The 25,286-nt window shown below is 46.8% G+C and overlaps 13 protein-coding genes across 13 annotated transcripts; 7 read left to right on the top strand and 6 right to left on the bottom strand.

Annotated features, from left to right (window-relative positions):
• Nucleotides 1–197: 197 nt before the first annotated feature.
• On the bottom strand, nucleotides 198–974 carry FPSE_07049 (uncharacterized protein; the record flags this gene model as incomplete). Its single annotated transcript, XM_009260167.1, has 1 exon — nucleotides 198–974. The coding sequence occupies one exon, from the start codon at nucleotides 972–974 to the stop codon at nucleotides 198–200; it is 777 nt and encodes a 258-aa protein (XP_009258442.1).
• Nucleotides 975–1,660: 686 nt separating this feature from the next.
• FPSE_07048 (uncharacterized protein) lies at nucleotides 1,661–2,985 on the bottom strand (the record flags this gene model as incomplete). Its single annotated transcript, XM_009260166.1, has 2 exons — nucleotides 1,661–2,691; nucleotides 2,742–2,985. The coding sequence occupies 2 exons, from the start codon at nucleotides 2,983–2,985 to the stop codon at nucleotides 1,661–1,663; spliced, it is 1,275 nt and encodes a 424-aa protein (XP_009258441.1).
• Nucleotides 2,986–3,479: 494 nt separating this feature from the next.
• On the top strand, nucleotides 3,480–5,513 carry FPSE_07047 (uncharacterized protein; the record flags this gene model as incomplete). Its single annotated transcript, XM_009260165.1, has 1 exon — nucleotides 3,480–5,513. One exon carries the CDS (start codon nucleotides 3,480–3,482, stop codon nucleotides 5,511–5,513), a length of 2,034 nt encoding a protein of 677 aa, XP_009258440.1.
• Nucleotides 5,514–5,926: 413 nt separating this feature from the next.
• On the top strand, nucleotides 5,927–6,901 carry FPSE_07046 (uncharacterized protein; the record flags this gene model as incomplete). The annotated part of the gene is made up of 1 exon (XM_009260164.1): nucleotides 5,927–6,901. One exon carries the CDS (start codon nucleotides 5,927–5,929, stop codon nucleotides 6,899–6,901), a length of 975 nt encoding a protein of 324 aa, XP_009258439.1.
• Nucleotides 6,902–7,394: 493 nt separating this feature from the next.
• Nucleotides 7,395–7,832, bottom strand: FPSE_07045 (uncharacterized protein; the record flags this gene model as incomplete). Its single annotated transcript, XM_009260163.1, has 1 exon — nucleotides 7,395–7,832. One exon carries the CDS (start codon nucleotides 7,830–7,832, stop codon nucleotides 7,395–7,397), a length of 438 nt encoding a protein of 145 aa, XP_009258438.1.
• A 1,157-nt stretch (nucleotides 7,833–8,989) lies between these two features.
• On the top strand, nucleotides 8,990–9,253 carry FPSE_07044 (uncharacterized protein; the record flags this gene model as incomplete). The annotated part of the gene is made up of 2 exons (XM_009260162.1): nucleotides 8,990–9,050; nucleotides 9,099–9,253. The coding sequence occupies 2 exons, from the start codon at nucleotides 8,990–8,992 to the stop codon at nucleotides 9,251–9,253; spliced, it is 216 nt and encodes a 71-aa protein (XP_009258437.1).
• An 865-nt stretch (nucleotides 9,254–10,118) lies between these two features.
• On the top strand, nucleotides 10,119–10,697 carry FPSE_07043 (uncharacterized protein; the record flags this gene model as incomplete). Its single annotated transcript, XM_009260161.1, has 1 exon — nucleotides 10,119–10,697. One exon carries the CDS (start codon nucleotides 10,119–10,121, stop codon nucleotides 10,695–10,697), a length of 579 nt encoding a protein of 192 aa, XP_009258436.1.
• Nucleotides 10,698–10,854: 157 nt separating this feature from the next.
• On the bottom strand, nucleotides 10,855–11,481 carry FPSE_07042 (uncharacterized protein; the record flags this gene model as incomplete). The annotated part of the gene is made up of 1 exon (XM_009260160.1): nucleotides 10,855–11,481. One exon carries the CDS (start codon nucleotides 11,479–11,481, stop codon nucleotides 10,855–10,857), a length of 627 nt encoding a protein of 208 aa, XP_009258435.1.
• A 733-nt stretch (nucleotides 11,482–12,214) lies between these two features.
• Nucleotides 12,215–13,738, bottom strand: FPSE_07041 (uncharacterized protein; the record flags this gene model as incomplete). Its single annotated transcript, XM_009260159.1, has 5 exons — nucleotides 12,215–12,914; nucleotides 12,965–13,055; nucleotides 13,107–13,493; nucleotides 13,544–13,631; nucleotides 13,691–13,738. 5 exons carry the CDS (start codon nucleotides 13,736–13,738, stop codon nucleotides 12,215–12,217), a joined length of 1,314 nt encoding a protein of 437 aa, XP_009258434.1.
• Nucleotides 13,739–14,547: 809 nt separating this feature from the next.
• Nucleotides 14,548–16,146, bottom strand: FPSE_07040 (uncharacterized protein; the record flags this gene model as incomplete). The annotated part of the gene is made up of 9 exons (XM_009260158.1): nucleotides 14,548–14,791; nucleotides 14,847–15,064; nucleotides 15,114–15,147; nucleotides 15,202–15,448; nucleotides 15,500–15,512; nucleotides 15,567–15,715; nucleotides 15,763–15,781; nucleotides 15,834–15,960; nucleotides 16,010–16,146. The coding sequence occupies 9 exons, from the start codon at nucleotides 16,144–16,146 to the stop codon at nucleotides 14,548–14,550; spliced, it is 1,188 nt and encodes a 395-aa protein (XP_009258433.1).
• A 691-nt stretch (nucleotides 16,147–16,837) lies between these two features.
• FPSE_07039 (uncharacterized protein) lies at nucleotides 16,838–18,229 on the top strand (the record flags this gene model as incomplete). The annotated part of the gene is made up of 1 exon (XM_009260157.1): nucleotides 16,838–18,229. One exon carries the CDS (start codon nucleotides 16,838–16,840, stop codon nucleotides 18,227–18,229), a length of 1,392 nt encoding a protein of 463 aa, XP_009258432.1.
• Nucleotides 18,230–22,256: 4,027 nt separating this feature from the next.
• FPSE_07038 (uncharacterized protein) lies at nucleotides 22,257–23,636 on the top strand (the record flags this gene model as incomplete). Its single annotated transcript, XM_009260156.1, has 1 exon — nucleotides 22,257–23,636. The coding sequence occupies one exon, from the start codon at nucleotides 22,257–22,259 to the stop codon at nucleotides 23,634–23,636; it is 1,380 nt and encodes a 459-aa protein (XP_009258431.1).
• Nucleotides 23,637–24,180: 544 nt separating this feature from the next.
• FPSE_07037 (uncharacterized protein) lies at nucleotides 24,181–24,988 on the top strand (the record flags this gene model as incomplete). Its single annotated transcript, XM_009260155.1, has 2 exons — nucleotides 24,181–24,620; nucleotides 24,667–24,988. 2 exons carry the CDS (start codon nucleotides 24,181–24,183, stop codon nucleotides 24,986–24,988), a joined length of 762 nt encoding a protein of 253 aa, XP_009258430.1.
• Between the last annotated feature and the right edge of the window lie 298 nt (nucleotides 24,989–25,286).

Raw genomic sequence — 25,286 nt, 5'->3', positions numbered from 1 at the left:
AGTGCGGACCGACCTCTGTGACTCGATTCGAGGATATCACCTGCGAGGTCAGTCCAAGACTCTCGCATGAGCCAAACCCTGTGCGAAGGAATTGGCTGCGAGTGAAAGTCACAAACTGAGAGAGCTTGCAATGAATTGGAATTAATGTAATGTTTCTGAATGCATCGTTACGCATGTAAAATAATGAAGGAGCGAGCCTATCTATCAGCAACCCAAGTAACGCATAGAACTGCCGCACCAGCAGCTAAAGCCCCCAAAACCAACATCTGCAACCCTTCGACGAGGCAAGTAACAACATTTCCTCTATCCGGATTCAAGATCCAACTCTTACCAGCTCCAAATGTGAACAATACCATCAGGCACAGAATGCTGCTCAAGCGGAGTCCCATGCCCACAGTACTGGCAAAGAAATATGGTAAAAGAGGGATGATGCCTCCGATCGCATAGCCAAGCGATATAGTTAGCCCAGATAAAATAGGCGAAGGTGTGAGTGAAGGATCCGGAAGTATGGTGTTTTCTGTAAATGATTCGAGTTTTGATATGGTGTGTCGTAAGTGCTTTGGTTCCCGCTCTATGCTGCCAAGAATTGTCGCGATTGTTGAAACAGGTAGATCCAGTGGCTCAAGATGACGCCTAACGAGATCATCCAGTTTTGATTGCATCTTCTCTGACTGCTCAACCATGCAATCAGTCTCACTTGCTTCGTCACTACCGCCGTGATGCTTCGGGTCCTCTTCATCTGAGAGAGTCGAATTACAAGGGAGACACTCATCGCGTGCAGCGAGATATCCCCCAATTCCCATACTAATGCTGCCGGCGCATAACTCTGCCAAACCGCCTGTTATGACAGTGTCTGCTTTGCCCAGAGAGCTCAGCCCTGCTGTGAGGGCAAAGGGAACTGTTAGACCATCAGAGAAACCGAGTGTAAAGTCAGAGAAGAAGCGCTTCAAGGATGGTGTTCTAATTGACTTCATATTTGTGTTGCGGTGCTTAGATGAGAAGGACTGATAGATGTGAGCAGAAATTGGGAGTGTTGAAAGCACCCAATTGTCAACTGATGGCCCGCTGAAGATCAGCTGGCCACAGCATCGCACGTGCCTTTGATAGCATAACTCCTGTCTTACCTTACAAGACATCCATTAAAGACTCTACCATTGGATAACAGAACATGAGAGCTTTCGGCACTTTCTGCCGACTCAGTGCCGTTATTTCCGTGCGTGATTTATCTTGTTGGGCTCACAGACACACATGCGACAATGCTGTATTCTTAGTGGTTGAGTCGCTAAATTGCCACTACCGAGTGCTAACAAAAGAGCCGCAATCCCCTACCACTACCAGGGCCGATCTCCTGTTTTAGAAGGTCCTCAGTTAGCCAATTTGGCAGCGTGATAGTGAGGGTGTCTTGTGCACCAGGGTCGAAGAAACAAATGGTTAGTCTAGATATTGATTATAGCTACTTGGGTATTACAGCACATGCTCACTATCTGGTATCTTGCGGCCCGTGGCTTGGTGATCTAGATGTGTGCTTGGCAAACTATCGCAACATAAGTAATCGGATTTAGCTAGATAATTGCTTAATTGTTGAAGAATAATCGATGTATTCTCGGCTATCTATTGTTGTCTCTATATCGTGCGCTCCACTAATACATGCTGTCTGTGTTTATTTAGACTTGGCAGGCTTATAACCCTTGGGAGGGTTCAAGCCATCGTCAACCTCAATAGTATCCTTGTAGTAACTGTCCGCCTTACATCCCTTCCACTCCTTCTTGATAGGCCCAAACACCTTGCGTCCCGAGAAAGTATGCTCCAAGTCCAAGTTTGGCGCAACATACTGCTTGTTTCCACCAGCAGTGTTGAAAGGCCCCGCGTAGGAAAGATTCCAGAAATACTTGTCCATCGTGTCTGACTTCCACTTCCTCAACTTATCGCCCGTCTTGCGCGCAACAAGGTCAAAGACATTGGCGCCCACATCCCACCGGCCGAGAGTGTCGAGATCCCAGTTGGCCTCAACAGTGGCAATCTCAGAATAGTGGTTGTAGAAGCTGTTGTCGGTTGTGCCAATAAGGTGTTTGGGGATCGCGTCGCCGAGAAGAATACCAAGGATGTGGTTCTGGCGCGCGTAGGATTCGTTTTCATCCCAAGTAATAAGAACAAGGGTGTTGTCCATGAAGTGCTTATCCTTGAGGAGTGGCTCAAGAAAGGTGCGCGCCCAGTTTCCAGCAACAGTAACAGAAGTATCGTGCCCATCGGATGTCATGTTGGGTGTGATGAACATCCACTGAGGCAACTTGTTCGACTTGAGATCCCGATGGAACATAGAGTGCTCAGTATCCACAAGAGAAAGATTCTTGATCTGTGAGAGTCGCTGTTCAGAAGTAGCTACGCTGTCGTGAAGAACAGCTGGGTTGTGCTTGCGAACGTAGTCATTCTTTCCATTTTGGTGGTTCACCCATGCGAAACCTTCAAAGCCTGTGTAGGGCATGTCTTCTTGGTAGAGACCCCAGGAGACACCTCGATGCTCAAGGAGGTCGATGATGGTGGAAACATTTTTGGGGTTGCGGTTAAAGTCGTCGTTTTGCATGCCAAAGTAGTCACCAGCAATGGAGGCCATGTAGTTTGGCTCTGATGGATGAGTGACGCCAAAGTAGTTGGACAAAGTGACGCCCTTGGACCTGAACCAAGAGAAGTTTGCTGTATTTATTAGCCAAGACATTATCAAAGGATGAACACTGGATACTTACGATCGCCAAAAGCCTTTTCGTAGTTCTCATTCTCAAAGTAAACAATGGCGATGCGATCAAACGCTTTGCCTTTTACTTTGGAGGTAGGACTGCTGGTTTTGGCTGTCGCAGCAGCCGCCGCAACATCAGCGGTACCTGTGGCTGTGTACTTTGTCTCCCATCCTGTCTTGCCCTCTTTGTGGCGAGGAGAGTGAGCTAGACCAAGACTCGCAAGAGTCAAGATGGCGGTGGTTTGAAACAACATGGCTGATAAAGAGATGCGCCCGAGTACAAAGTTACTTCAGTAAAGATTCACAAATTGTTGTGATATACCGAGTCTTATAAACTCTTGTGATATGATTGATGGACTCGTCTGGTCTGATACGGGGATTGGGACTCGGAAAGGGTGCCGAGAAGTGTTTTCGTCCCTCCACTTTCGGTCACCAGAATAGGATCTTTTGTAGACTTTCACTCGATTCCTCGGACCTATTGGCAGCTGCAAGTCAATTACACTTCCAATTGGAGGGTAAACCTACGCACGTGTGGTTGCTATCTGCGTTTATGCGCATGCTATTTTTGTGCCGACTCATCCGGGTCAAAGCTAGCAGTGACACGACCCCTGTAATTTCCACTGTAAGCTGCTAGAGGTGTCCAACACTAGCTGAGCACAGTGAGGATGTTGGGGTCGTTTCAATTGATCTGTTTTTGACTTTCTAGAGACATTACAATCTCGTTGCATTGATGAGTCTCTGACTGAAGATGGGAGAGACGACGTCCATATGGATCAAGAAAGATGACAATGAGTCTTCAGATTCATGGAGCGAGGAGGCTGAAATGTCAGACACCACCTCTACGAGGAACGAGACATTCGTGGGAAGGTGGATGAGACTTATCGTCGCTTTTCTAACTGTCCTCTCAATCTTCATGCTTACTGCATTCATTTTCTTCCAGCAATCATCATTTAAACACCACCGAGACTCTCATTCAGAACATGTTCAGTCAACAAAGCCCCAGGCGACGCAGGCATCAAGCAGCGTCGAATACAACGAGGGTATCCCGTCAATACCCCAACTTCGCGACACAAATGAGTACATCTTATCTCAAACATGGGACTTTAACGCATCTCCAACCACCAGAGAATATTCTTGGATAATAAATCAAGCAACACTGAATCCAGATGGCGTTTACAGACCCATGCTTCTCATCAACAACCAATTTCCAGGTCCATTAGTAGAATGCAATGAAGGAGATACTATCATTGTGCATATCAAGAACGATGCTCCCAATGCGACAGCGATTCATTTCCACGGCATGTTCCAGAACGGGACAAATGGTATGGATGGTACCGTTGGAGTCACGCAATGTCCAATTGCACCAAACTCGACATTTACTTACAAATTCGACGTGAGAGGGCAGCATGGGACATATTGGTATCATGCGCATCACAGCGCGCAAGCATCCGATGGTTTACTTGGGCCAATGGTTGTCCACTCGAAAAAGGAACACGACCTTCAGAAAATAGACTATGCGACGGATCGAGTTGTCATGCTGCAGGATCACTACCACAACTTGACTTCTGAGCTACTGATGGAGTACCTTGCTCCTGACCAAGAGAACAATGAACCTGTTCCGGACAACGGTCTTATCAACGGACGGGGTATTCGCGACTGTTCGGACTTTCAAGGCTGGGATTGCAACAGCACTGACCGAGAGATGCCGAACATTAATCTGGAGGCTGGTCAACGACACAGACTTCGCATCATAAACGTGGGCGCATTTGCCGAGTTTCAAGTACAATTCGACGAGCATCCATTCTACGTTACCGAAGTCGACGGCACGGATGTACATCCTGAATCGGTCCATCGACTCAACATTCTTCCTGCGCAACGGTATAGCGTCATCTTGGAAACGAATGTCACCACAGGGTCTGCCTTTTGGATGAGAGCGCGAATGGTGACGCACTGTTTCAAGAATGAGAACGAACGATTAGAGTCCGAAGCGAAAGCAATCATCCGATATGAAGGACATAACAAAACGTCTTCATATGAGAAGCCGACTAGCAAGGAATGGCCGGATGCCATCGAAGTTATCTGTCGCGACCTAAATACAAGTTCCCTCCGACCAGTCGAAGTTATCTCACCACCCCCAGCAGACAAAGTCATCATTTTGCGGGCAAACTTTGAGATTGGCGATTGGCGCTTGGCTAGAGGTTTCTTCAACGAGTCGACGTGGCATCCGAACATTACTAACCCATCGCTACATCGCTTCCTGGATCATGGTGTTCAAAGCACATCTAAAAAGACACCAATCGCAATCAACGAACACCTGTTTGATCGTAACAAGGAGCTTGTTCTGGAAACAACAGGCATTCAAACAATCGACATTTCTATCAACAACTTCGACGACGGTGCGCATCCCTTCCATCTCCACGGTCACAAATTCTTTGTTCTTTTGCAAGGGAGAGATGGCTACCCGCCCAGTCCTGCCGAACTTCCAGGGTACCTTGAAAAGCACAATCTTTTGGAGAACCCTCTGAGACGAGATGTAGTGACGGTAGAGGGATATGCTTGGGCTGTTATTCGGGTCGTGCTAGATAACCCTGGTCTTTGGGCTTTTCATTGTCATAATACATGGCATGCTGAGTCTGGAATGGTAATGCAGATGTTGGTGAGGCCGGAGGTTATGAAGGATTGGAAACTTGCTTCTCAAGAGAAGGATATGTGTTTGAGGGAAGGTGTCATGTCTGGGATGAGACCTGATGATAGTTTATGGTTTGGGCAGTTTAAGCAATAGTAGAGTATAACAATCCATTGCTGACACTGACTGTCACTCAAGTCCGAGGTGGTAGGTGACCATACTCTTTCAAAGCCAACAAACAACTCAGTAACAGTTTCCACCTATGTCGCATACCATGCTTCACTAGATTGAAAGTGGTATTCAAATCCATTATTCTAGAGGACAACACACCTCCATTGTTGATTACAATGCATTGTTTGATCATATGTTCAATATCCTTCATGTTCACCGTTCCTTTAAATACCCAGTTTCATACCACTCCAAATTTTCGATCTTTCTCCCACTACACATCTTCTGAACTCGTTATTTGTACTATTGCTAAGATTTTCGACATCTCACACTAAGTACATCAGAATCTTTTCACCATCACCTCTTACGTTTTCCCACCGCAACCCTCCTCCATCGTCGACATGCCGTCTCTTACCCAACTCCTGGCCTATGCCAATCAGGAGTTCACAGATGTCTACAACAAGGGACCGTACACATCGTACAAACAGATCGAATTCCTTTTGCTGATTTCCGGTAAGTCTGTCGATGATCTTATCGCAAATCCAAAGGGTGTATTCCGAGACCTAACCTATGACACCATTCTAGATGCATGCATCGGAGCTGGTTCCGTTGTCGAGGCTACATGGAAGGGTAAGGCTGGCCGTTGTACGGCTACGTCGCTCAAAGTCTCTGATCAATTGATGCGCAAGTATCCAGGTCAGTTCGAGTTTGAGTACTTCTCCGTACGTCGCGGTAAAGTTAGCCATCGCTTCTCACGATGTGCCATTACAGGCATCGTCATCGATGTGATTTGCAGCATGGGTGCTTTCATCCTACCAGACAACGAACTCCGGACCATCACCACAATGTACACGCTTTCCTGGGGCCATCAAGACGGCAATGTCTACATGATTGACGAAGACGGAATGGATCAGTTCTGCGAAAAGGTCTCGCACGTGCGAGCCCAGGCTCTTTGCCTCTATGAAGTCTCCCGCAGCGGCCAGCTCGTTGTACTTTTTCGAGAACTCAACCCACAGTTCTTGAACCAGAACATCTCTGGGTACGAGTACAAGACTGCCATGTTTGCCCACGGATGCATCAAGTTCAAGCTCAAGCCCGACACTGCCTCGGGTCCGGGCCTCAAACAGCTGCACCTCACGCCAAACCCGGATGAACCTGGAGACAAGACAATTATCGTGTGGAGCCAGGACCATACCGACCAGGACAGAAGCGAAGCTCAAGATGAAGTTCACTATTTCCTGGCAACATGGACCGGATGCCATGCGAACCAGCAGTGGCCAGCGGATGGGATCAATTGGTTCTACCGGGAGCTGTTCTGGCAGCTTTGTCTCGGGTATGGAAACCCCAAGATCTGGACTAAGGCTGAAGCTGATTAGTCATTGCCAGACGAGGGCGGCTACTGGGTAGCAGAAAAGTTGACCTCCTAAGTCTTAGGTTACAAAACTAAATAGCCTAAAGAGCATAGTCTAAGTAGCATAAGCTGATCTACTAATTTCGTCTTTTATGCTTCCGGCGGTCAATTTTTCTGATACCCTGAGGGGCGGTTTGGGTCTGTGTACTTGCTAGTCAGGTAGCAGATTATGGAAGTGGCTTCGACTTTTAATGTCGGGGTTCTAGAAAGGTAATTTCTTTTCTTTTTGGCGTTCGAGGCGTTGGGAAATGAAAGGTAAGTAAGTATACAGTAATATAATTTGATTGCCTAGACGATAATTTTTATAACATGTGCTAATTCTTAATTGTGATATGGTGATGTAAATGCGATATTATATCCCACACGATGTCCTATACAATCGGATATATAAGTAAGCGACAGGTGTTGATCGACAGTATTCCCACTCACTGCCTAAGTAAGCATGGATATCATGTACTTTACTCAAACTTCTCAACATCTCTCAGCTCCTCTCCATCTTCCCCTTCACCGTCCTCGAGTGCAGGTCTCTCAGTGACAGGAAACGTCGGCGTAGAGTTATACCAGATGAAAGCCCCCAGACCACCAATACACAGCACAACAAGAAACTTCAAGCACCAACTAACAATATTCCCGTACTCGATTAGCCAGCTCGCGATCCACTGCATGCATGGTGTAACAAGAGCTTGTCTTTCTGCTTCTAAATCTGGATTGACCGAGTATATCAAGGCGAGTATCGCCAACAAAGTCAAAGTCAGCACGATGGCGACTAAGATTTGGATGACGGCGAGAAGAATGGCGATGTTCTTTGTGGTTTTGAGGACTTCGAATCCTGCGGCGACAAGCGGGGTGACTTGATCGAATGCCGCGTTGACTTGTTTGGAGTAGGGCATGCCCATCTTGACGGTATTCGATGTTGTGGTTACAGAGATGGATTTTGACAATGAAAGTTATTGATCTCGGTTGTTTCATGTGGAAAGATAGATCTTGGTGATATCTGACGTCAGTATGAATGTGAATCAAGTTATCTTGACCTGCCTGATGGAGTTAGGTAGTGATTGGTTTCATGGAAGCATCAGCTTCTGTGCTGTGTTGGCGAATCAGCTAATGCATGGATGAAACCCCTTCCAGAATGACAAGAACGTCACGTGGTAAAGAGTTGAGTCAAATTTGTATTGTTCAGGTCACATCGGGATGATTAATGTAGGGTTAGGTATTGGTGTCAACTTGTTACTTTTTTACCTTTGTGTAATCTCTCTCGCGATCATGGCCTTGGCCTACAGTCCACCTCTTTGTCTAGCCGAGTGTAGTCCTTAGAACGTGGTGAACACTTGATCGTTCACATGTTGCCTTGTTGTTGTTATATTTGACACTGTTGATATTCTGAAAAGGTTAAAGGGCGTGTAGTTAGGTATTGAGTGGACTTTTCTGGAGCTTTGCTGTAGCAGATAAACACAGTTATTGTGTTGGCCACATCAATAAAGTCGAGTCGAGTAACACGAGGGGTGTCAGGATCGTACAGAGCTTGTAAGCATTTAATTCTTTTGGTCTATCAGCCAGAACTATGGCCTTCTTAATGTACTTAGAACTATCAACGAAAGATCTATCTGGATAAAAAACCCAATATGTCAAATCAAGGTTTTTTCAATGACTGACTTTCCCAATAAGAATACGTGTGTAGTAGAAGAAGCTTCCTCTGGGCTGCACGCACCGAGCTTGTGTGCATGGGAGCCATCCCACGTAAGTATCTAATGCCAGAGAAAGTTTAGATCACCTCCTGGGAGACATTTCCCCTTGAGTTTCTACTCATAAACTTTAGTTGTTATGGGTGATAGTAAAGCATGGTTTATAGTTTATTTTTGTATTTTCCCTAACTGTAAATAAAATCTTAGTCACACCAACATGTATAAAATAAACGTCCCGTGTGAGCATTGGAGTCATAATGCTCGAAAAAGTGAAATCGAAGATGGAAACCTTGTCTTCAGGTATAAAATAAACTGTTATGTTCCTGTCTATCCATCTCTTTTTAAATTTTCCACATCACAAAATCCTCATCATGTCAAACACAAATTCTTCTTCAGACCGCGCCCAGATTATGGACGACATGGCAGCAGCTAGTGAGGCACTGGCTAGTGAATTGAATGCCATGACACTGGAATCTCCAGAGAATGGAGAAGCACTGAATGCCATGTCACCGACTAGCACACCCCAATCTAGGGCTCAGCTCATCCTTGCGCTCGAGGCCTTGCTTCAGGCCATGAAGCAAATGGAGGCCCACCTCCAGCTCGAGCTCGAAGCCAACGCTCAAGGTCCAGCTTGAGATCCAACGCAAGATCCAGCGCCGTATCTAGCTCCAGCCAGTATGTCAAATATGGTGGAAATGCTTTATCGGGACAGGACCGAACTGACAATCAGTCTTTGGCGAGCCAGGTGGAAAAACTGTGCCTGTCCAGGGTTGCATCTCTGAACAAAGATAATATGCAAGATATTGTCTGAAGTCGCTTTCAGAGGAGCAGGAAAAACTAAATAACGTGTCACTAAACGATGCCGTCAATATTGTCGCTCTCTTTGGCAGAGTGAGACTCGTGGTGGCAGGTCAAAAAGGGCTCCTGGTTGTCCACTGTGGCGTAAAGTTACAAGGCGATTGTATGGTGTTGAATTGCTCTATATCTAAGATGACTCAGATACTAGTCTAAACAGATCAATTAAATCATTAATATATTTTCTAATAATTCCTGGCTCTAAACGTGATGTGATGTCTCAAATTCATGATGTGATAGATGATAAACCTGCGACAGCTACAGACAGGGTACAGGGTACGCGGGTAGCTACAGTTTAGGCACTTGGTAACTAAAATATTTTACCAGTCATCATTTAATTCCATCATGACTCTTACACCATCCAAGCTCAGCTCAGTTCTGCTCTACGCGTTTTATATCATCCACACATTTTTTCTCCAAGAAGCCACTTTGTTAACCGAGTAACACACGCCAAATTATCAAACGCGTTTTCAAGGTTGCTTCCCGCGGCTCCAACGCGTCAGACATATTCTCTCTTGAGCCGCCCCCTCATTTTTTTGCCACGTAACATGAGTTTTCATTACCAGCCTCACTTTTAGTAGAGAGACACAACACATCACACAACACGATATAGGCCCGTGGCCAGGACTATAGACATCCTCAGAAATGGTCAGCGCCATTCCTCGTCGCCATGATACTCGCACGCCCGAGAAGCCGCGCAAACTGTCGAATCCGCGACTCAAAGGAGACAAACTCATCGTCCGTCTAAAACTGCGCCCATCAATCCTCGCTCAATTCCCCACGAAACCAAAACCCTTAGAAAAAAAGCCCACGACAAAACCGCTCATCAAAGAGCACAACGCGCATCAGCTTCAATTTCTTGATCAGCTCATCAGCGAACAAAGTACAGAGCTGAACCGGTTAAATCAAGAGCGCTCTATCACGATGCAGAATATCGAAAACTATGAGCGTGTGTGCAGCATGCATCTCGACACGCTGCACCGGAGTCTGGCGGATGCGTGCGATCTAGGGATGACGAGCTGTGAATTAAAGGATGGCGATGGGGATTCGACGAGGCTATTGAAAGACGACATTCAGCAGATGAGGCAGGGCGTGCAGAACTGGAGCAGAATCTTGATGGAGGCCAAGCAGGACCTCGCGAGCAAGAAGCATCAGATAACCATGATAGCCACGAGTCTCAAGACTTTGGAGGAGGAGCGACAGCAGTTGAGTCAGTGGATGTGAGCATGGTTACACCTGATGAGGACTTGGTACATAATAGACTGTAGCATTCTACTGTGTTAGGAAGGGACACGCCATAATGATGATTCCACGGGCTTTCTCTTTATAAAAATAATTCCACTATCACAGAGACACAAAGCATATTTTTCTCGATTTATCATCAATCGTGCCGTGATCCTGTCCAATCTGCCTTTTGCCGAGTTGACATGTCCTTTTCCAAGACTTCGTTCCACTTGACATACCCGGTCGCATTCAAATGAACGTTATCCTCGCTCATTATGCCCTCCTGGTCATCTCCAAAAGGCAAGAAATCAGTACCATTCTGATCAGCAATGTCGCAAAGCATCTGATTTGCCTCGTCGATGATCTCATCCGCCAAACCACGCTGCTTGAACAACGCAGTGATGATAATCTTGACATCCGGAAGCACCTCTTGGATATTCTTGATCAAAGACGCGTAGGCATCCGCATCGTCCTTCCGAAGACCATTCTTCTTGAGATTGTTGCATCCCATGTGGATGTACATGAGTTTGAGATTGGGCTGGTTGTTCTTGAGCAAGCACAAAAGGCCTTGGTCGATCCGGTACTGCACGTTGAGAACCTTGTCGCCACCGACACCCAGGTTCAGGATCAATGGGTTGTGATTGATGGAGAGGTTGGACCCGGTGGTCTTGAAGCGCTCAAAGAGGCTGTCGCCGAGAAGAGCGATCTCATACTGGTTCGGGTTCGATGTGATCTGCGGGCGATGCGTGCCGTGGTGGGTATCGTGTGATCGTTGCTTGAACATTTTGACTGTGATGATGGGGTGTCGTGTGATGTGACTGTCGGTGTCTGTGGTCAGTAGTGATTTGAACAGATGCGTAGGGTGACTGACTCTTGACTGTTCTTGCGGCACGACTTGGTCTTTCTGCATAAACGACGGGTCGAGTGCGATAATGATTCGAGTAGGATGGAATGCGTAGCTTTTGAGATCGCGCGGCAGGATATAAATTATTTCGTTAGACAAGATGTGGTAAGGAAATCTATGAGTGAAAGAAACGTCGGGACAAGGCGCCTATGCATGACCCAGTGGGTAGCAGAAAAGTTGACCTCCCAAGTCTTAGGGCACAAAAATAAATAGCGTAAAGGCTATAGTTTTAGTAGCATAAGTTGACCTGCTGATTTCGTCTCTCATGTTCTCAGCGGCCAATTTTCCTGATCCCCTAAGGATGCCGTCTTTATATCAGTATACCACTGCGAAGTCATTCACCGAAAACTCCATAATTAAGCTTAATTATTTACTGGTTCTATTATGACGAAGCAAATATTATTCTTACCGGTGACTCATATACCGTCCTGATTGTAAAAGAGGCTGTGCAGCATAAGCTCTATTGTTGTTCACAGCCATTGTCCTTGAACAATAAAGCATGATGTCACCTTTTTGCAGTATCGTTTCTCATGCATCAGAATAAAAGAGTTTGAGAGAGAGGTAGTGTATTCATCCAACGTGGTATCATCATCATTAATCATCTACATAAAGTTCATTTCGCCCGATCTGCTGCACCCTTGAGAATCCGACCAAGAAGAATATGCGACGTCTTTGCGCCTTGTGATATCCTCCCAAGCTGCTGCAATGCCGTTGTCGCATTGTAAATGGCAGCCATAACTTCTCCCTTCTGTGAAACACTGTCCCTGGCCAACGTTGTGCTCAAAAATGCAGCTGTGTCAAAGAGACATAAAACAACAAGATGGAAGTGCACATCTCCGTCTAGCGCGTACGATGACCACTGTCCAGCTACATCCAATGCCTTTAAAGAATACTGTGTTGCTTCTTGTTGCATCTTCTGAACCTCTGGGAGCATTGGATCAATTGATGGATTTGACAGATATGTTTTGTATGGTTGGAGAATCATGAAGTACATCATGGCTTGGACGTAGTAGCGATGTGTTACGAGCCACGGCCATTTCTGATCGTTGGTTGTATCGGTGTTGTTTATTCTGTAGACGGGCGGTAGAGATTGCATGTATTTCTCAACCATCTGTCCATGCGCGCGAATTTCTGATGGCGAGTCGATACGATGAGGTGTGTGCCAGCGCTTGGAAAGAGAGCAAACAAGCTGGTATTGTAGCCTTGTAGAGAGTGTCGAGGATGGTGGCATGGTAGTCAGATCGACTTCCACATCAGGGTCCGAGTCGATGTCGTTCATTATCATCGGTCGGCCCAGAGTCAAGGATAATTGCCTAGGCGAGGTTAGTACAAGCACCCAGTAACAGCCTCAATTATTGCTTACCAATTCCAGCAATGCAATACCCGCCAGATCTGTCGTCCAATCTGTGCCTCTGTTCTCGACTCTGTTGTGCAAGACCGGGCTTCATGGTATCCTAGTAACAAGGGTTAATAATCACAGCCATGACGCACGGATGCAACCCTACCTAGCTCGTAGGCTTCTTGTATAGCCAGCCCGATGGTGTGCCATGCCTCAATAAACCTGCCTTCACCTTGGAACCAGCAGATTGAGAGGACCTTCCACTGAAGGTTTGTTGTGCTGTGCAACCCAGCGGATGTCGCCATGGCAAGCCTTTGACCAGCGCTGTGATAGTCGAGAGATGAGCTTTCAGATAGCTGTATTGCACCACCCTGCGGTAGTTGCTGTGTGACGCAGGCGCAGATCATCAAGATGAGCGCTGTCAGCTGTGCATCGTGGTACTGCTCTTGCTCCGTCTTTGTGGACCAGTCGACATATTGCTGTATGAAGAAGGATGGGTTTATTATGCTGTAGTGGTGATTGATATCACTAAAGAATGATTCTATAAGAGCGTCTAAATATGTCAGCTAAATGAGAACAATTAAATGATGACAAAATACATACCCAATATCGGCTTGGGAGGAAGAACGTCTAGTATATGTTGAGACTTGCAGTCATTCAGTGGAACATCGCTGGTTTTTTCCAGGTGGTGCTGTATAAGCGAGGTTAGTTACAATAACAAATAAAATAACACTTGCAATCAGGGCTTACCAGTGAATACGGGGAGGGGTAGGGTCCCCAGTTGAGATGCTGGTACATTTTGAGTTTCCCGGGCTGCAAATAGTTCACGGCCGCTAGCGGGAAGAACTGAAGGTTCAGAAGGGGATCTATCTAGTTAATATCAACAAGAAGAGAGAAAGAAGTATGGAGGGGGAGTTTAGGGCTGAGCAAGCCATCTTTATCAGATTCATCATTTTCTCGTTTGTCTTTTCGGATGCCCTTTTTCGAAAAGTCGGTGTTGGCCGAAATGCTTCGGGTCGAAATCCTCGCCGAAAGCTTTCGGGAATTCCACCCCCGATCGCAAAAACATTGCCTGCCCAGCCTGCATGAGTAAGTACCTGGGTAGGTAGTGAGTGAGATAAGGTAGTATCGCTCTTCCTTGGCCGTGCAACATTACTCCACCAGCCCCTTATACACTTGCAACCAAAAAGGGGAATGCGACAACGACAAAGCGCAGAGACATCAACGTAGACATTCACGGCATCATTCGTGAGTCTTCAATATTATTTATTTCGGCAGCAGCGAGAATCCGAATGTCTGGCAAAGCAAAAATGACTAAACACCTGCTGAAGGACGGCCTGGCGCAGGGATATCCTTGTCCGAGGCAGGGGTATGGGCGATCTTACTTGATAGCTCTAGTGCTTAGAGTGGGTTGACAGCAGCACGGAAACAAGCTAATGTCACTCAGCCTAGGGCTCGGTCTTTCAAAACAGTCACAGTCATTCGGTCGGGCAGTTGTCACTCATGTCAGAGGTTTTGTCAAAGAAATGGCTTGTCTTGTCTCACTATCTAATCGACAATCAGATCCAAGGTAGATCCCTGGGTTGATCGTCAACATCTACATACACTCATTGCCGACTAACTACGGCAAAGTGACAAATGATCACCAGACTCAGAACAAGCGACCAGGATACATTCTGAACCAACGACGACAGGCTCTTTGACCATTGACCTGAATGCATGTTGGCTGCACGGCGTTGCCGCTGCTGCTGCTTCTGCTGTTGCAGATACGGCGGGTCAACCATCACCTCAACCAACCGAGTTTGTCGGATTTCTTGGGCTTGTTTCCCAAAGTACCGCCCCGATTGAAAGCTATCACATGTTAGCACTTCAGTACTGAATATTGAACAGAAACAAGAGTCGGTACCTCCATGTGACATTGGCTTGGACCACGTTCTGGATGCCCTCGACATATCTTGCCACATTAGCATCAATTTCTGGCCCCCAGCTTGGCAATTCAGCTATGACCGTCTGCCATTCTTGATGTCGTTCTTCAAGAAGTGCGCCCACCGTGTCAAACGCTTCTTGGGGAGATTGCCCAGCAGCTCGACAAGAGGCAACCATGCTGAAAGGAGAATCGTCATTCTATACACTGTCAGACAAGAGTCCCATCACAACCATAATCATGTCTTACCTCTTCTTTTCTGTAGGATAAAATATCATTGGCACTGCAGAATCATGTCAGTCAACGATAATTATTAAAACAACTTTTTTGAACTTACAGTAAGACAAAGTCCACACCAAGACGTTCCAACGTTTGGATGACAGGGTTTTCAAACACCTCATCAGGTAGTCGGATATCATGAGCAAATTCCACGAGGTGATACAAAGGTGTAACACCAGACGATAATCTCCGAGTATGAAGCATTTCTTCGATACTTGGAATACTGTTGGATGAAAAATGCTTGACATGGTGGATCACGCCATCTGTGTAGTCTCTCATAGCGAGAGCGAATCTCGTCCGAGCGCCTGTATCATATTAGTTAATTCGCGGACGGGATTGACAGTATCCAAACATACCAGCTGTTGAGCCCTTTGACAGTGTAAGTTAGTGGCAGTTATATTCATGTTAAGGATTTGTGCTCACCTCGGATACTCTTCGAAAGATATCATCATGAGCTTGAACAACACGGATCTTCTTTTTGGTAAAAGTTTTGCCAAGCATATCTGCCATCAGACTATCAACGACATGCTGAGCCTGTCTTTGAGCACTTTTCAATGACCCTTCATCAAACACTATCGATTGTCAGTTGAATTCGCTACCGAGTAACGATGTCACCTACGATCATCAAAAGGAAAGACCTAAATAGTTTTAATTAGTTTTGTACGTGAGAATGATGAAGAGAGTGCTTACCCAGTTACCCCAGTCACACATAGTCTTGAGTTTGTCTTGAGGTGCATCAGGAGCCGTGATAGAGATGAACAGAGCAAAGTCACAGAACTCGACTCTTTTCTTCATCCGAGGAGAGAACTGGCATTTTCTGGTTTGTGTCAGTATAATTTCAACCCAAGGTGGTCTGTTGAGCTTACTCTGAGAGCCATTGTTCCGAGATTGGTTTGACTGCCTCATAGCCTTTGTTGACACGAGGAGTTTGAACAACGAAACCTTTGAAAAGGTCTGGTAGTATGACCGTAGTCTTGGTCTGTTTTGTTGCTGTCACGTGCATAGTTGCCAATGATGGAGAATTTGAGAGAGGATTTCAAAGATAAAATGTGTGAGTCAAGTGTTATGTAAGGGCTGTCTGTTGCTCTGCTGACAGTATGACACAATGTCTTGATATAAGATGGGAAAGACAAGAATGGCTTGTTTGATTTCAGGTTCATACTGCGTCATTATATGCAACCTCTTGCCTCAAGGAGCCCCGAGGGTGTGTATAAGCTGACCCAAGCTAGGGAGAAGTCATCCCGTCTGGTGATACATGACCAGGGCTCTTTGCAAGACTATTGGGAGAGATATCACAGACATCTTGGTAGTAGTTCGTGTTTAGTCTGTTTAGTTTGTGACAATCATCGGCCAAGAGACTAAGCCTCTTCATTCAGCTCCCTTTGGTCTGGTTGTGGGTTCCCAGTGGTGGCTAGCTGATCTTGGTTGCCCATGACCCCTGTAAGGAAAGGGAGAGGTGGGATACTTTGCTTGTACATCTTGTGATATTGGATTTTCGTTGGAGGCGTGCGAGGTAAGACGGAGGTTTAGCCTGAGTCTGTCTATGATGCTGTCGTGGTGATAAAAAGGCAGGTTGACGGCACAGCAAAGCAGTCAGACTACATCTATATCCCACTTCATTATCTTGCGCAAACACGCATACGACACTAGTTATACCAAATCCTTATTTGCTTTTTTCAACCTCTTATACCACAATGAATTACTTCAAAGAACCAGTCCAAGGAGACCAAGTTTGCACCATTGGAAACCACACATTCACATGGACAGACCTGCACATCCCCAAAACCCAAACTGATCCTCTACGCTTCGAGTGTGACGAACTTGGTGCCTCAGCTGTGAAGAAGATTCAAGAAATCCATGAACAGCTCAGACAACAAGGTCACCAAGTTAGCAGAGGAGACTTGTTCGAAACACTCAGTCAGTACCACAAACAAGACGCAGATCTGTCTCAGCTCTGGCAGGAAACACATCATGTTCCATCCTGGGTGGACTGGGAGCAGATCGCTCGAGGGCAACGTTTCTTCTACAGATATGCTCTTGCAAACCTGATTGGCTTCGCCTTTCAAGGCTTTGTAGGCGAGAACTCCGCTTCCACCAGTGTGGTAGAAGTACTCGCCCGGACAGGCGGATTCAGCACCCGTGTACTCAGGAGACGCCTCCTCGAGACCTTTCAGATGGTCCTTCAGGTCACACACTCCCTCGAGTACATCAAACCGGGGGGGTCGGGCCACAGCTCCATCATCAAAGTGCGTCTGATGCACTCCATGGTCAGACAGCAGATCCTCAAGGTTGCCGCATCCAAGTGCCGATTCTTTGACCAGGAATCCCACGGGATACCCATCAACACTCTGGATTCCATCCACGCCATAGCCACTTTCAGCTGCAACCACGCTTGGCTGCAGCTGCCACACATGGGCATCACGCCTGACCCGCAAGAAGTCGAGGATTACATCGCGCTCTGGCGATATGTAGCACATGTGATTGGCGCACCGCAAGAGTACTACACCTCGGCTAAGCAGGCTAAGGCGGTGATGGAGAGCTTAGCTTACAACGAGCTCTTCGTGACACCAACGTCTGTCGTCATTGGGCATAACTTTGTCGAGGCACTCAAGGACCTGCCCCCGATCAACATCTCGGATGGGTTCATCCAGGCTGCCAGCCGTGTGCTTAACGGCCACGAGATCTGCGATCAGCTCGGGATGGGGAGACCGGGATGGTACGCGTATGCGTGCTTCAAGGGCCACTGTTGGCTCGTCTGGGGCTTGGCTACGATGCAACGATGGGTACCGTCCTTTGACGACAAGATGGTTCAGCTGTGCAGGGAGGGATTGCATAATGCAATCATCCATAGCAGCCAGGGGCTTGGGGGTGGGTCCATTCTTGACTTCAAGTATGTTCCTGATGGGAAGATACAGGGCAAGGAGAAGAGTGGGCGAGCTGAGGGAAAACTGTGGTTCGTTGAACGCCCACTGGAGCTGATTTACTTTATTGTCTTTGCCATTGGTGGCCTCATTGTATTGGGAGGATCGTTGGGTATGATTCAGTTGGTGATTGGCATATCAGGGTCGCAAAGATTGTTTGTTTAGGCTCAACTAGGGCTTTAGTAATCCACTTAGAGTTTGTTAGATCCATGCAATCAGCAATAGCCTGCTCTATCGTCGTATCATGCACACGCGGAATTCCCCATTAATCCTGCTGTCAGCCTTGGATAGTCCTGTGCACGGACATCCAGACATGTGGACAATTAGTCCTGAGGGCAAACGCGCCATGAGAAGAATTCAAGGGATGCTCTGATCTGACATTGAGGTGACGATGACCTTTTTTCCATCCACTTGACCAACTGTCTCCATCACACAACTGAGACACCATGACTAGCAGGTCCCAAGATCTGACAGATCACCAATCTAGCAAGAAGTGAACGTGTCACGATCGATCCGGCATGAACGCTGTGTTTCTTTGTTTTGTACAATCAAGGGAGGCCTGTCTGTTGACGTGATGCTGGCCAAACAAGCTGGCGCCACTCGGCCTCCCGCTCATTCAGTATTGTCTCTGTGATAGTTGATTCGTTAGGGTGGGAGGTGACAGGTGGGTCGAAGTGCAGGATCTGCAATCACTTACAAGGGTGGTTTTCAAGCCATGATCAAAACCCCCTGTTCATCATTTGCGCTTCCGCCCACTCCACCGAGTTAGTGAGTGTCTCAGCCAACAAGATATCGTATCCCATCCCATAATCTGGGATTCCTGAGCTACAGACCTCCGATCTACTATGGCAACTCCTTTGGATTACGCCGAGCGATCCGCGTCCTTCCTCCCAGTGACTAAATCTCAGCTGGCATATCCCAAAACTGTCTCCGGCCTAGCAACAAACTTGACATGGGATTTGTAGATCCTGGACATGAGCGAATTTAGTCTTAGGGTACCATTGACTCGGTTCTAGCTATTACTCAGACACTAGATATGCAGGAATGGCATCCTGTCACTCTATGCACTAGCAAGGGCCGTGCCGTGAACTATTGCGGCCTATGGTCACTACTACTGCTGGTCATGCCGACGGCAACAAGACTGACATGTCGGACAAGGGCAAATGATTCATAATCATTACAATATGTGCATTGGTGGATCTTAGACATACATGATCGACAGTTCCGAAAGGCCGGGTGAACTGCATGTTGGGGGTAACCAGTTTTCCCTTGTTTTTTTGACATGTAACTAACTTCTATGCTAAATTTTGTGAGTGTTCCGGTAGTTCGGGTTGTTCGTATGCGCCATGGGTAGTACACGGCCAGCACATTGGTATCTTGCAGTCTTTATCAGCCGCACGTATAAGCCAAGTCAACTCTTCCCAAAGCGCTTAACACAGAACCTCAAGTAGCGATCTAGTGACGCAAGTGATTCACTTTGCAAAATTACAGCAAGTGACGTGTGAAATACCTGGCGACGACTTGAAATTATTCGGCTAATTAAACACGTCTCTCAGTCACAGCAGAGACACAGCATCGAGATGGTCACCTCTCGTAGTGACAGAAACCCTAATCCATCCCATAATCATAGAACAGCAACGTTACCGTGATGGCCCAGACACGATGATCGATTGACGAGTGTGTCTTGAGTTGCATTGAAGGAAGAAGGATTGGATGGTAGCTGCAGAGCAGCGCTTTTGCATGGACGAGAATAGGTGCATGAACTCTGTATAATTATAACTCTTGGCTACAGGGTGAGTGTCAAAGAGTATTAAGCTTGAGAGCCTCGTATAACCTAATCATGACTTGGGCCAGCTTGTAGGCCAATCAACCTATGCCCCATAGCCTTGGGTCTTGATTTTTCTGTCACCTTCTGTGGATTCTAGACTTGACTGGGATGAACGATAAGATAAGATAAAGTTAGAATTCTGTAGGTAGACAACAAGTATTGGGTTGAGGCTATGTTCGTGCGTCAGACGACAACCCTACCCGATACCACTGACACAATGTTAAATAAAGAAAATAGAAGGAATAGCATGTAGCTTACAATATCATCTTTGTTGAAAACTATTTAGTATCTCGGGATATTTGTCAACATATCCTGTGCATTTGTCGTTCTTTCAAGTCAAGCACTGAAATACATCTGTATTATACACCATTACCTTATTCGTCGGTTTCACTCAACATCACTCTCAACGTTTTACCAAATGTTCACTTAGTGTATGATTGACCGGTACTAAATCCCTTTGTGACTTTTGATTCAGTACTCTACATAGTAAACCATGGAGTCTTATTTATGTATTTTATAGAAACAAGTCGCAACGCAGAGCGAGTTCAATACTAGCAAATGATTCACAGAGAGAGAAAATAGAAATTTTGTGTATTTTATATTTATGGTTCCTCAGCTGAAGCCTGAACCTTCTCAACACACTCATGTTTCCAGAGTCTATTGCACACAACGACAGCTGACATACTCTCGACGAAGTCAGTATCTCGTCTCCCAGACTGGAGAGTGACATCTGTTCTTGGTACAATCCATCAACACTTAGTCCTAGTAGTCCCTTACTCTGGCTCTTGGTGAAGGACGCATATACCTTGACTACTAGTTTCGTGTTTGTCTTTGTAATAATTACAAGAGCCAAATAATTACAAGAGCCACCGATCACGGCATTCGCTATCTCGTACCGGCGGTCAGATTGTATGTGAAAATAGTCACGTAAGCCTTAGTCAGTTATGCAATACGGGCTAGTAACTCAACATACAGTCCAGGATCTTGAGGCCTCTCATTTGCTACCACTGTACCGGCACCCATCTGCCTTGTGCTTGGAGACGTGACACGTCAGCCAAGGGCCTCTCCACTGAATCTTGTACCTATCATACTTCATCGATCTCAACTTGGCAATTATATGCCGGTGGTTTCTCAAAGTGCCGATTTCATCAGGCATAAAAAATGGGCCCGATGTGAGATAATTTGGAGTTGTCTTGACATGGGCTCGTCGAATTAGGTTTGCAATGCCATGAACAACATGAAAAATATTCCTTCGTCCATCTATCTTCAATAGTAGATGCTCGCCCGTTGAGCCCATTTGAGAATTTGGCATTATGTCTACGATGGTGATCATTTTCCCCTCTGTTCCATATTGCCTTGTTGTTACGACTAGCAACCATCGTCCGATGTAGAAGACCATCTGTCTGAATTCAAATGTGATAAAATAAAGTTAGCCAGGGCCATTCGGCGTCCTTTTTCGGAAGGTCATCCCTAAATTACGTACGCGAATGGCGTGCATGAATTCAAAGGGGCTTCTAGAATTGCATAGCCTCTGGACTATAACCGAAACACTATCTCCCACCTATCCCGTTTTTATAGATCTATGAATGCTTCTGTTAGTCTCTCTTGCAATTTGATTTCTTGGTGATGGTTTGAGAATGTCATAACATTAGTTGCTCTCATATGTTGTGATGGAACGAGTGTACGTAAGTGTAATTCTCTTGCAATCTCTCATCATGGTAAAGTCAGCAACATATGTGAGAACCTGCATTAATATCAATAATAAACAAACTTGTTTTGGTGGTCCTTAATCAGCTATGTATAAGGCCTCTCGGTTTATTAACCCATCCGAAAGTTTAATCATCCGTTGTTAATCGTCATTAGGGTTACATCCCCTTTGAATAGAGTTAGCGAGAACGTCCCCCAGCACTCGATATTACTCAAATAGGACAATGTTTCCACGCGCTAAACCACATATGGATTCACACCTGGTTTATACTCGATCCACGATCCGTGCCCGTGGCGATGAATGCAATGAGGCTGGTGCTTGTGGGACTCTATGCTACGGTCTGGTCAATCGTTGCATTGGAAATGCGCCTGGAGCAGATCACCTGCCCTATGGGGGAGCTGTTAGGTAAGTAAACGGTTGATGTTGACTCCATCAACTGATCCATCCGTGATCCGTGGTTGCGTTCGGGAAGGGAAAGGGGAATTGCACGCGGCAGTTCATTCAAGCGGGGGCGCCGTTGCATCAATTGAACGATCCAAGCGTCTTGGCTTTGGAGTTGTGAGTTATTATATATAGCCTCAAGTCTTCTCGTTGTTGGACGACTTTCTCACTCTACACCATCAACACACTTTCGCTCATCTCTGACACTCTTTACCATGTTGTCCAAGATTCTCATCAGTGCCCTCGCCTCGGGTGCTCTCGCAGCCACCCAAGATTCTCTTCCCTACGCCAATGACCCCAATCGATGCGACACAACCTGTCAACTCGGATATCGCCAGGCTCTGACTGGTGAGAGCAATCTTTGGGTCAACCAGAATGTCTCAACCGACCCTTTCTACTCCAACCCCGCCAACATGTCGGACTATGCCGCCGGTGATCTCGTCAAGTGGGAGGAAATCCCATCTATCGAGACTACCAGGCGATGGACTATCCCTGGAAGTGTCACCTTGAACCGATACTTCTACATGACAGAGGACATCAACGGAAAGCCTATCCCAGCCACTGGATTCGTCATGATTCCTTACTCCAACCCTCTTGGAAACGACAAGCCTTTCCGCACTCTCGTCTGGACCCACGGAACAGCAGGCGGAACCCGACAGTGCGCCCCTACCAACCACCGCGGTCTGTACTACGAGTGGCAGGCCCCCTTTGAGCTTGTTCTCCAAGGATACGTCGTCATTGCTCCTGATTACGCTGGTCAAGGCAGTGATATTCCTGAGGGCTTCATGTACGAGTCCGGTGCTCTCCACGCCGGAGATGTCAGTTTCGGTCTTCAAGCCGCTCGCAAGGCTCTCGGTAACAAGATCACCAAGGAATGGGTTGTCATTGGTCACAGCGAGGGTGGCATGACTGCATGGCGCACTGACGAGCGAGAGGCCATGGAAGGCAAGGCTACCGGTGGATTCCTCGGTGCTGTCGCCATGGCCCCCGCGCTCCAGCCCATCAAGCTTATTCCCGAGTCTTTCCGCCGTGCCGGTGACGGTCCCGCCGGAGATGTTGTATCCATCTTCCTCCTTCAGTCTCTCTCTCGCCTGTATCCTGAAATCAAGGTTGAGGATTACGCCACCGACATTCTCATGAGCCGTATTCCTCTCGCCGACCAAGGCTGCCTCGCCACCGGAGGTTCTCTTTACGGAAACCTGACTGTCAAGGAACTCTACAAGAACACCAGCTGGGTCGAGCACCCCGCCATGGTTGACTGGCAGAAGCGCTTCAACGGTGCTGGTTCTCACAAGCTCGCTGCTCCCATGCTCGTCGTGCAGGGCGAGGCCGACATTCTTACCTACGCCAAGTACGCCGTGGAGGATTTCGACGCCAAGTGCAAGGAGTTCCCCGAGTCCACTGCCGAGTACCGATCTTACCCTGGTCTTGACCACGGTGCTGTGCTCCATGCTGCCAAGGTCGACTACCTTCCCTGGATTGCGGATCGCTTCAACGGTGTCAAGATTGCCAAGGGATGCAAGAAGGTCGAGGTCAAGCCTGCTACCGACAGATTTTCCCTTGTTACCCAGGACTGGATGGCGCTTATCCGATAAGCTACTAATTGATTGAGCTTTGAGGGGGTGAGGACGTGAGAGCGTGTTGGCTCTGTTGTTACTTTGCTTTACTTCTTGTACAAATTATTTATTCTTGTTGATTTATTCTGAAGCATATAGACATTGGAGAGATACTAATTGACATCTTTCTCCGAAACTGCCTGCTTCCATGATTCCCATTGCTTCTTTGTGCCTTCACTCAGCTATTGTATCGTAGGCGTAGATATGAGGTGTGGCTTATTATTACGGATGTTTCGGATGTGCTATTCTTTGATTCTCAACTACAAAGGCCACTGAGTTACCGTCATAGCGCATTTATAGCTGTTCGCTAGACCCTGAAAGAGTCCCAAATTAGAGTCCATGTCCGTTCGCAAATTCAGGCAATTAGCGCTGTGCCTCTCCAGCTGACCTTTATTTTGTTGCATTTAAATTACCTCTGCCCCTTTGACTCCTTGTTTCATATTGAGAACCTGGTCATAAATAAGTGGCTCGTCCCAAGATTCCGTTTCGTTTCCAATGTTTCTTCATTCTGAGCAATAGCAAAATGGGAATCTGTAACTTTTTAACTGTAGCCCTTGCCTTTGGCATTGCTGCAGTTCATGCTGGCCCGTGCAAGTCGGCGACACTGAGCGATGCTATGCTTTCAACGATTGACGCGTCCAACGTCCCTTCATCGTCAATCATTTCAGCTGCGACACGAACGACATCATTGCCGAAAAGGTCAATCACGACGACAACCAAGACTTTGAGTGCCACAACTACGCACACGAGGAAGACAAAAGCTGCGCCTGCCAGCAAATATACCGCGACATCCACACGTACATCAAGCCCCAAATCGACAGCGATAAACCTGCTTAGCAACCCAGGCTTCGATGATCCTGTTAATATCTTCTTTTCTCAGCCATGGGTCTTGAGGTCTGTCAAAGGAAAGTCCATCGCTGAACTCAAAGACAGCCACCACGTCAAGTCAAAACCAACAGCATTGTAAGTGTTCCCTACTGTCAATATTACATAAGTCTAACAATCGCAGATATATGTCAATCACGGAAGGCGGCGCGCCATCAATGGAACAATGGGCGGCAGGACTGGAGAAATCCAAGAAATACACATTGTCAACCTGGGTTGCCTATGAGTCAGGAAGTGGAGGATGCCATATCGATTTAAAGCTGGGCAAGACTCTTGTCAAAAGGCACGTCATTTCGAAGACACCGCCTGGTCGATACAAAAAGGTTGAGGGCGTGGTTTCGTCTAAATTCCAGATGGATCTAGTCAGCATGTGGTTGTACTGCCCTTCTGAGGCAACTGTGGCTATTCTAGTCGACAATTTCAGTCTTAAAGAGTTAATGCAATGATGCATTTTGCGAAGGATGCGGGTGTTTATTGGAAATATATTCTTAACATTACATACTGCCAAGTCACAGGTTGATGGCACTACATAGTACTACAATTCAGCAATATAGACATTAATTCGTCCCTTGATGTATCAGAGATCTCTGCTGTGGAGACGACTAAAATAGTCGGTGAGTTTACGCTCTCCAATACTGAGTCCTTCACTGGCTATTTATTTTCACCACCGTCTCAGCCCAGTGGAACAGAACCACAGAAGGATTTGGTCCCTCACGCATTAATGCCATGTATCACCGAGTCCAC

This window comes from Fusarium pseudograminearum, chromosome 4 (assembly GCF_000303195.2).
Source record: "Fusarium pseudograminearum CS3096 chromosome 4, whole genome shotgun sequence".
Classification (NCBI taxonomy): domain Eukaryota; kingdom Fungi; phylum Ascomycota; class Sordariomycetes; order Hypocreales; family Nectriaceae; genus Fusarium; species Fusarium pseudograminearum.
The sequence above is the reverse complement of the archived record's forward strand: the minus strand, read 5'-3'. Positions and strand labels throughout refer to the sequence as shown.